This window comes from Rattus norvegicus, chromosome 10 (genome assembly GCF_036323735.1).
Source record: "Rattus norvegicus strain BN/NHsdMcwi chromosome 10, GRCr8, whole genome shotgun sequence".
Taxonomy (NCBI): domain Eukaryota; kingdom Metazoa; phylum Chordata; class Mammalia; order Rodentia; family Muridae; genus Rattus; species Rattus norvegicus.
Genome location: NC_086028.1, coordinates 68449222 through 68459410, shown reverse-complemented (window position 1 = coordinate 68459410; position 10189 = coordinate 68449222). Strand labels below are relative to the sequence as shown.

At 47.1% G+C, this 10189-nt stretch overlaps 1 protein-coding gene across 2 annotated transcripts; it reads right to left on the bottom strand.

The window, feature by feature from the left end:
- Positions 1–2212: 2212 nt before the first annotated feature.
- Slfn2 (schlafen family member 2) lies at positions 2213–8550 on the bottom strand. 2 transcript variants are annotated; one of them, XM_039086039.2, is made up of 3 exons: positions 8309–8448; positions 7375–7489; positions 2602–4048 (listed from the first exon to the last, which is right to left on the bottom strand). In XM_039086039.2, exon 3 carries the CDS (start codon positions 4006–4008, stop codon positions 2953–2955), a length of 1056 nt encoding a protein of 351 aa, XP_038941967.1. In that variant the 5' UTR covers positions 4009–4048; positions 7375–7489; positions 8309–8448; the 3' UTR covers positions 2602–2952. The 2 variants fall into 2 exon arrangements, with proteins under 2 accessions (NP_001100501.1, XP_038941967.1); NM_001107031.1 differs by lacking the exon at positions 7375–7489 and having other exon boundaries at positions 2213–4048; positions 8309–8550.
- Positions 8551–10189: the final 1639 nt, after the last annotated feature.

The following is a 10189-nucleotide window of genomic DNA, read 5'->3' as shown; positions in this document are numbered from 1 at the left end:
ACATCCCCTGCACGGTGGGTTGGGACCCCCCAGGATTCTGCTTCCCTCAACCATTACCCATACTACCCTTCACTTTCGATAAGTTGCCTTGGTGTGAGTCACAGTCCTGTAACTAACCCCAATAATGTCTTCAGTTCACCAAGCTAGATTGGGGTGCAGTTAATTCTCTGGATTGTGTTCAGAGCCTGTCCGGGAAGAAAATAAGTTTATTCTCATTTAGGAAAAGTCACAGCAATGTGTATTGGCAGGACTGATAAACGCCCCCACCCATTAGAACTAATCTTCTACTCCAGTTAGTGAAAAGATGGAGACAATGTGTCCCCCTCAGGCTCATGCAAGCACAGGTGTAGCTGGGAGCCTCTATAGTCACAGGGCAGGTTTTCACCTCTCAGTTCTTGGGTCTCTTTTCTGACCCTCCTTCCTATTGAGAGTGTATGCTGTAATCTCTCCAAATAATCTGGATTTACCCAGGGAACTAAAAAGTCCCTCGGATTTGCTCTCCTGAAAACAGAGAAAGGTTCTGAAACCTTGATCAGGAAAACACCCAGAAACCTGTTCAGGAGTCCTGAGCTGGACTGAGGAAAACCTTCATGAGGAACTCGGAGGAGTGACTCAAGTCCAGGCAAAGGTCAGGTTTGACTTCCTTTCTGAGTCCCCACCCTTGCTTGTTGAGTTTTCATTTCTTACAGTTAGGTTTCGATTTCTCAGAAAAGAAAAGCGGAACTTCCCCACCCCCACACCCCTTTGGCTGCCCTTCCAACTACAAAGGGGAAAAAACATCAACAGTAATTTCCTGCTTCATAGAACACTAAAAACCAGCTAACAAAGTAAGTTCTGACTTGAGACCATTTCTCAAGAAGTATACACAGGGGAATCAGTGTTGCAGCTCTTTTTTCAATGGTTGCGAAACTGTTGCTTTTATATTTCTCTAATGTATTTTTCCCTTCTTTGTCTTACTTCGTTTTTTTTAAATTTTTTCTTAAGATTTATTTATTTTATGTATGTGAGTACACCATCACTCTCTTCAGACACCAGAAGAGGGCATCAGATTCCATTACAGATGGTTGTGAGCCACCATGTGGTTGCTGGGATTTGAACTCAGGACCTCTGGAAGAGCAGTCAGTGCTCTTAACCACTGAGCCATCTCTCCAGCCCCTTCATTTTTTTTTTTTTAAGCAGAGTTATCAAGTAAATTCCTAGGTCCACACAAGTGTCTCAAAGACTTGAGACACTTGGACCTCTTGCCTTCTCCTCCCCAGCTGAGATTCGAGGCCTGTGCTACGGTGTTTAGGATATGTTTATCTTTAGCATGAAGGATAATAGGTTTCATTTTGTCATTTCCATAGTTGCGTGCTGTTGTACTTGTCACATTCAATCATTAATTGCTTCTTCATCTTTCTCTCCCAAAAGATGCCCTTCTGATTGCTAGGTTCTATACATGGCATTTTCTTTCCCTGGTCCAGTCAATCTGACCCACAACACCCCGAATCAGTGACCTCACCCACCCTGTCTGTGATGCTACCCTCCTCACCTCCACTACCTAGAGCACAGCTAGTGGGCTGCAGGAGGAATCTATTCACACACACACATAGAGGTGTCGTACTTAGGGCTTCTATTGCTGCGATGAAACATCATGACCGAAGTGCAAACAGGGAGGGAAGGGATTATTTGGGGCTCATTTTCACAGTGTAGGCAAACATGGGAGGAAGTCAGGAGAGGAATGCAAACAAGGCGTGAACCTAAAAGCAGAGGCTGAAGCAGAAGCTTGGGTTTTGCTTGTTTGTTTTTTTAATTATTATAAGTGAGTACACTGCCACTTTGATGTATGGTGCCTGTGGCAGTAAGAAGGTGTCAGTTTGCTCTTTTATGGTTTTTTGTTGTTGTTAGTTTTGTCGTATATTTATTTGTTATGTTTTCTTTTTCTTTTTCATTTTTATTAACCTGGGTATTTCTTATTTACATTTCGATTGTTATTCCCTTTCCCGGTTTCCGGGCCAACATCCCCCTAACCCCTCCCCATCCCCTTCCTTATGGGTGTTCCCCTCCCCATCCTCCCCCCATTACCGCCCTCCCCCCAACAATCACGTTCACTGGGGGTTCAGTCTTGGCAGGACCCAGGGCTTCCCCTTCCACTGGTGCTCTTACTAGGATATTCATTGCTACCTATGAGGTCAGAGTCCAGGGTCAGTCCATGTATAGTCTTCAGGTAGTGGCTTAGTCCCTGGAAGCTCATCAGTTTGCTCTTACTCCTCTCTCTTGCTCTCCTCTTCTGGTGTCCTCTTTGTCCCTGTCCCTTCTCTCCCCATCCCCCCTTCCCCCCACGTGCCCATGGCCAGCCTCCTTTGTTCCTCTCCTCTTCTACCCTTCTTCTCTCATTAAACCACTCCATGTAAAACCAAAAAAAAAAAAAAAACAGCCAAAAAAAATAAATAAACTGGGGTTCTAGGTGGTTGTGAATCACCATGTGGATGCTGGAAAATAGTTAGAAGAGGGCATCAGATATCATTACAGATGGTTGTAATGAAAGACCACCAAGGTGGGGAAGACCCCCACTCAAATCTCAAGATGACGCAACCCCCAAGAACTCACGAGAAACCGGTCTTGATATAATAAGTATATTTGAGAAGCCAGAGCTCTGGGGATGACACGTATCTCACACAGGAGACAGAGGAGTCAACCCCGAGCCCAATTAGGGGAAGGGATTTATAGGGAAAACTACATGGCCTCAGTTCAACTCTAGGCCACCCTGCTTCTGGGGCAAGCTGACCCTAGTTCTTGTTTTCCTCAGAACTGTTGTGTCAGGCCTTATCGAGGCCAGATGGTTTGTGGTGGCTATAGCCAGGCTACCTCACCAAAACATGTGATGCTATTCTTTTGGGAGGTGCACTTGTCCTCACAGCAGGGTCAAGTGGGGAACTTAAAAATCTTTATTTTTCACTAACTGATTATTAGTCACCTTTTCCAAGCTTCCCTGGAACCCATCTGGAGCCTAACCCAGTCCTCTGCGGCAAACCTCTTCACACAGCTGTCTTCCACGTGCCAGGATTCGGGCTCTGCAGCGAACACTGCACAGCAGAATCTCTCCACTCGGAGCGCACACACGTATGAACACGCGGCTCCGGGTTTGTGCACTTCCATGAATTTGCACGTGTACTTGATCTTCTCCCTCTCCTCACAGAAGTGAGTGACAGGCAGCTGTCGGATGCACTTTTCTATTTCACTCTCTAGATGCACAAGGTCGCTCTTCTCTGCTTCAAAGCCAATTATTTGCTGTTTTTTCCCATCCAAGCCAATGAACAAATATCCCCCATCCGTGTTTGCGAATGCAGAAACAGTTCGAGGGAGGATCTCTCTGATGCGTTTTCGCAGGCGTTTCACTGAAAGTGATGTAACTTCAACATACCTGGACCTGGTAAAGAAGAAAGTTTCCTCATACTGAAATTCGGTCTTGTTAAAAAATGCAGCAGCCAAATCCTCCTGGTGACATTCTCCTTCCACTCCAGGGCAGGCTTTCCTTGCAGGCAACTCTGGTCTGACACGGGGTCTCCCTCCAGCTTCCTCCAGGTCCTGGAGAAATTGTAGCGCAGCATCAGCGCTCACTTGTACGGAGGATGAAACGACCCTTACGTACAAATTGGTGCTCAGGGTGCCAATCGGCAGCCCAAAGATTTCCTGACTCCATGCTCTCACGTAGATATAAATGTAGCCTTTGCTCTCAGTGAAGTCCAGGTACCACTGGACAAACGGGAGACATTTACAAAGAGAGGTTTCCAAATCTAGTCCCAGGCCATCCCTAGTGAGACTATAATTTTCATTTTCAATTTTAACCTTGATTGCTCCACCTCCTGAATTCAGGAGAGCACACACAGCCAGAGAGATGTTCTCATTCTCCTTTTTCCTGAGGTGAGAGTTCTTCATTTTCCTCCTATCCTTCTCTCCAAGAGTGATTGCTCCTAGATTTAGACCCAGCTTAGCATACTCAGCTTCCAGGTCAACGCTGATGCCCATTTTCCCAGCAGCTTTTGCATTTTGCTGCCCAGTGCCCTTCCTGGAAAACAGACAAGAGCTGTTAGAATGAGAGCTAACCAGGAGAGGGCATCTTCTGTACCGTGAGACCAACAGCACAGTTCAGCTCACGTGCTCCACGGGCTCAGTCAGTGGGCAGGGGGAGAAGTGGTTATTTTTTTTTTCCGGAGCTGAGGACCGAACCCAGGGCCTTGCGCTTGTTAGGCAAGCGCTCTACCACTGAGCTAAATCCCCAACCAGAAGTGGTTATTTTCTGACAGACACCGCACTTGTTAGCAGAACATTTATGGCTACTAGTTTTTAGATGTAATGTGACAGGTATAGTTGAGCCTGTTCAAACTTTGAATCCCATTTTAATCTTTGTTCATCTATTTTCTGGCCCTTAATATTGTATTCAGTCTTCTCTCAATAAACCCTCAGTAGAATCTGTGTTGGCCCTTTCTGTGCCATGGGCTTTAGTTGTACAATGATTTAGACACACCTTGTTTTATGTCTATTGGTGTTTTCCCTGCATATATGTACTATGTGCATGCAGTAACCCTGGAGGCCAGAAGAGGGCATCATATCCCCGAGAACTGGAGTTACAGGTCGTTGTTAGCCCCATGTTGGGGCTGGGAACTGAATCCTGGTGCTCCAGGAGAGCAGCAGTTCTCTTAACCACTGAGCTATCTCTCCAGCCCAGTTTCAAATTACTTATGATCATTATTGATTATAAACAAGATGAAGAACAATACAAAGACATCTGACATGGACCTCCGTCCTCCAAACTCTAACACGTTACAAGTAATTAATATTCTTTAATCCCAATATCTTTTTCTATCTTAGGAAGGCTGCCCGCCCAGATGTGAGTCCGTTTGCTCTACTGACCCCATAGGAGAAAGCCTCTGTCTCCACCTGGAAACTCCACTGAGAGCCATAGTTGCTGGTGTCCACCTACTTTTCCAGCACATGGATTGCTAAAGCATGAACTATAGTTTCACGTCAGTGACTTTTGCATGAGAATAGCCCCCATCGACTCATATATTTGAACAATTGTCCCTAGTTGTTGGAAATGTTTGGGAAAGATACAGCAGGTGTGGCCTTGTTGGAGAAGGTATGTCACTGGAGATGATCTCTGAAGTTTGAAGAGACTTACCCATTCCCAGTTAGCACTCTCTCTTTGATTCAAGATGTGAGCTCTCAGTTGTTCTGTCACCATGGACTCTAACCCTCTAAAACCCTAAAGCAAATTAAATTCTGCTTTCACAAGTTGACTTGCTGTCTCAGTTATGCTTATTATTCCTATGATGAAACACCATGACCAAAAAGAAGATGGGGAAGGAAGGGTTAATCTGGCTTACACTTCCACATCATGCTCCATCATTGAAGGAAGTCAGAATAGGAACAGGGCAGGAACCTAGAGGCAGGAGCTGATGCAGAGGCCATGAAAGAGTGCTGCTTTCTGGCTTGTTCCCTATGGTTTGCTTAGTCTGGTTTCTTCCAGAACCCAGGATCACCAACTCAGGGAACGGCACAACCTACAGTGGGCTGGGCCCTCTTCCATTAATCACTAAAAAAATGTCCTACAGGCTTGCCTACAGTCCAGTCTTACAAAGGCATTTTCTGGGCTGGAGAGATGGCTCAGCGGTTAAGAGCACTGACTGCTCTTCTAGAGGTCCTGAGTTCAATTCTCAGCAACCACATGGTGGCTTACTACCAGCTATAATGGGATCAGATGCCCTCTTCTGGTGTGTCTGAAGACAGCAACACTGTACTTATATATATATAAAATCAATCTTTAAGAGCACCAGTGGAAGGGGAAGCCCTGGGTCCTGCTAAGACTGAACCCCCAGTGAACTAGTCTATGGGGGGAGGGCGGCAATGGGGGGAGGGTTGGGAGGGGAACACCCATAAGGAAGGGGAGGGGGGAGGGGGATGTTTGCCCGGAAACCGGGAAAGGGAATAACACTCGAAATGTATATAAGAAATACTCAAGTTAATAAAAAAAAAATAAAAAAAAAAACAAAGGCAGATTGATTATAGTTTGTGTAAACATAGCCAGCACAACTAACTGCTTGTCAGTTGTAATGGGTTGGCCTGATGCCGCTTGTATTCTAATGCTGTTGGTTCCTCAAGATATGGGTGCCCCAGAGACAAGAGAGTGTGCATAGGCCCAAGGTATGTCATGTGACCTTGCCAAGTTATTTCTGATTGGTGAATACAGACAACAGCCAATAGCTGGGCAGAAGCGAGAAAGGTGGTTTCTAAAGTTTCTGGGGCCTGAGAGAAGAACCAGGAAGAAAGGAAGAAAGTGAAGAAGAAGCCGCCATGGGACAGATAAGTTCATAAAAAATGTGACCCTGAGGGCTGGCCAACTGGATTTAAGAGGAGCCCAAATGAAACATAGTAAGTAATAACTCGGGGTTATCAATAGGAAAGTAGATTATAATAGCATAGAGGGTCGATATCTGCCCAGCTCTTGTGCTGTTATTATTATTATATTATTATTATTATAAATAATGAAAGTTGTGTGGTTCTTTTATCCAGGAACTAAATGATCAAGGCAGAGTAGAAACCGTGGTAATGGATTTAAAATGTCTGCAATAGCCAGTCTCACATGAATACATCACTGTTAAGCTACCCACTTCCTTTTTCTTATTCAAACCCACCAACCAAAATCAAACTTTCAGAAGTCTGTTCAGTTCTGCCCAGTCAGAAGCTTCAACCCCACCCTCTTCCATGCTGTTAAGCAATCTGTTCCCTATTCCCTCCCAGCACCCCGAGCCAGGCCCTGTTCTCAGCCAGCACCACATCTTACACCACAGTACAAAAGAGCAATGGTCATGACACCCCCAGCCCCGGGAAATTCAGAAATCACAGGCCTATAGTGCAGTCACATTTACAGGAGCTGCGGGCTAACCTGGGATATTGGCCATTGCACTCGCATGTTGTCGATCGTTTACAATGCGAGTCTTTTAGGCATGTATCTGAGACTTGTTCCTTCAGAAACAAACAGGCGAGCTATAAACCCAGGCGTGTAAACTCATTAACCACCCTGCAGTTTTAGGTCTGCTTTACCATTCAGACTCCCAGCTGCCACTCCCCCGAAATTCCAGTGCTGAGTGCTAACCGGAGAAAGTTCTCTGAGACTTTGGTTTGGAATTTAAAGTGCCTTGTTAGCTGTCCTCAGAGGGAAAGAGCATGGCATACAGATGTGGGCTCTGCGGTTTGTCAGGCAGGCACAGAGGCAGGAGCAGGAGCTGCCTTTTGGAGAATAAGGAGGGGTGGAGCCTTTGCACTCCTCTAAAAAGTGCTTTGCGGTTGGTTTGGGAGAACACTGTAAGCTTTTCAGGGCTCTAGTGCACCTACCTCGTTTCTTCATCTTGAATACAGTCCTAGTTCCTCCCTGCCTGTTGGACATATTTACTCATCTTCCCTCAAGGGGCTCTGGAGACCAGCAGAAGCCTGATGTCCTCACATCCTCCTGTGAGGAGAGACTAGAAGCTGCTTATTTCATTACCTACCCCTGCCAAGTATGCCAGGTGTGTGCTGTGGATAAAAGGGCTCCAGTCACCACAGATCTCCCTCTCCCTCTCCCTCTCCCTCTCCCTCTCCCTCTCCCTCTCCCTCTCCTCTGCCCTCTCCTCCCTCTCTTCTTCTCTCTCCTCTCCTCCTCCTCTGCCCTCTCTTCTCTCTCTGCCCCCGGTCAGCCTTAGCTCCTGTGTCTCTCCAGTTCTCTCTGTCTGCATGTCTCTCTCTCTGCCTGTCTGCCCCTATCACTCCTTCATGTTTCAACTCTGAGGCACCTTTCACTCTCCTCTCCCTAATAAACCTCTTACACTAGATCTGTCATATGACATTTTTTCAGTGTGACACATTTTTTCAGGGATACACCACGGCACAGACCTGCCCAAAGTACCCAGTGCCTGGCTTGCATTTCTATCCTCTTGCCCTCTGCCTCAATAGTTCAGGCTCAGACCAAGCAGAGCCTGAACTCTCTCTCTGGACTCTTAAGCCCTCCCTCCACCCAAAAAGACACAGGCATTTGCCCTCCCCAACAGCTCGCCAGATGCCAAAGCCCTTCAGGGTCAGTTTGTTAACACTTTGTTAAAATGGGCTATCAAGACTCCAAGGAGCCAAGATTCCTAGTAGAGACAGAAACTAACCAGGGTTCCTGAGAGAGGTGGGTTCTACTGATGACCCCCATATGGTCCCAGAGCTGGGGGCTGGGGAGTGGAAGTGAGCAGCAGAAAGGGCATTAGGGAAGGGACTTGAGTAGGGCTGTAATTCAATGGTCATGTACCTGTGAGCTCTGTGGTTGTCTTGCTCAGCTGCATGAAGTCCAGCGCCCATGCCAGCAGTCAGCTCCTTTGGTGAGGCAGGCTAGTGTCACTTGAGAAAGACAACTAGTGTTGTCTGCAACAAGTCCTGGCCGGGGACGTCTTCGAGGCTGGTTGTTGGCACTTGGGAGAGTTCTATCTGCAGCCCTGGCTGTGAGCTCACCTCTAAGCTCACTTGAGTTCTCTGTTCTTTGCTGCATTGAAGGGTTCCACTGATGGCCACCCTCTGGGCTCTGGTGGTAGACTGAAAATCCCAGAACTGTGGACATCTTTAATCACCTTCCTTCCAGGAAGTAAAACCTCTCAGCCTTTCAAAAGAGGCAGGGCGGAGCCACGTGGGGTTTTCTATGGTTTTCTATTGGTTTTTTCTAAGCAAAGCTACGGTTGAGTCATCAGGTATTTATATTCCCAGAGCAGCAAGGTCGTCAGTCCCTTTGTTCTAAAGAGCAGGTTCCCCGCCTCCCTCGTTAATGCTTCTAGAGTCCCTCCAATCCAGGGTTTAAGACAGGACATAGCACTCCGGGCAGGGAAGGAGGAACCTCCCTGCCAGCAGATTCCTAGAGCCTTCTGGGAATTCTCCCTGTGGGATTCCCAGAGCTACCCTTAAAGCAAGTACACCTCTTCCTAACTGGTACATCAAAAACCAGCCTTAAGAAACTGATTCTGTGTCTGAGTACATACTCACTGAACATAGTATTCAGTTTCTTTGTTACATTTTCCCACCTGGCTTTGTTCAAGCTCCACCCACTGTTTCTCTTACCCAGCTGCCCTGTGCCCCCACACTCCCAAATCACAGGTTTGGAAGTACAAAGGCCTGAAATGTTCAGTTCACTGGGGTTTCTCTGCTGTGAATCTCTTTGTATGGGGAGCATCACCCAATTCCTACTCCAGACTCCACTGCCTGCTAGAAATGCAGCCACTGTCCTTCCACCCTAAGGGTCTAGAGCCAGGGTTCTTCCATGTGGTCTGTTTCATTGCCTGTCACCACCAAGCCAGCTCTGAGGAAGCTGACTCAGAGACCTTTAGATTCTCGTTTTTAATCTCTAATTTAAGAAATAAAGTGTAAGAGGTTTCCAGAGGTGTTGAGGAGGGTAAGGGAAAAATATGCAAGACTTAGAGAATATTTGCATCAGCACCCAGAAACTGAGCAAAAAGAAAAATCCCCCACCCCCACCCCCGTGCTTGTGTGTCAGGAGGTGGAAGGGGAACTTGCTAGGGGGTGTAACTTAGTCAGCCCAGTCCACTGGGCCACTCTACTCCCCCACACCAAGTCACAGCCTTGTGCTTGGGACTGTACCTTCCCCTTCCTAAGGAATGTCACAAGACTAGCCAGAGGACAGGGCAAGCCAACAACCAGGGCTTTGAGGGACATGAGGAGGCAAAGGAGAGGGAAAGTGGGGGAGCCAGGGAGAAGCAGCATCTGACTAGAGGCAGCTGTGGGGCAGAGGAAGTCCTGTGCCCATGTTCTGTGTGCCTGGCAGGCTTTCCAGTTTTTTTCTCTTTCCTTCCCCTCTCTTCCCTTCTAGCTTCTCCTCCCAGTCCTTCCTCAGAGCTCAGGTTCAGTTCCAAAGTCAGTGAGAAGGAATTCAGCTCCAAAGGTCAGGGATTAGAACTCCAGCAAACTCTGGAACCTCTCGATCAAGCACAAAGTGCAGTGCCCAGGCTTAAGAAAGAAGCCAGCCAGGACAGTATTTCTAAGGAGACAGTTGTCTGAGTCCAGCCACCTCAGGGACAAGTTCTCCATCTGCTGGCAGGGTCCAGCCTAGTCCATGTTCCCAGGAACCAGTTTCTTTGTTGGCTTCTCATCTTAAATTACAGGCCAAATAATCCAGGGTAAGGCCTGA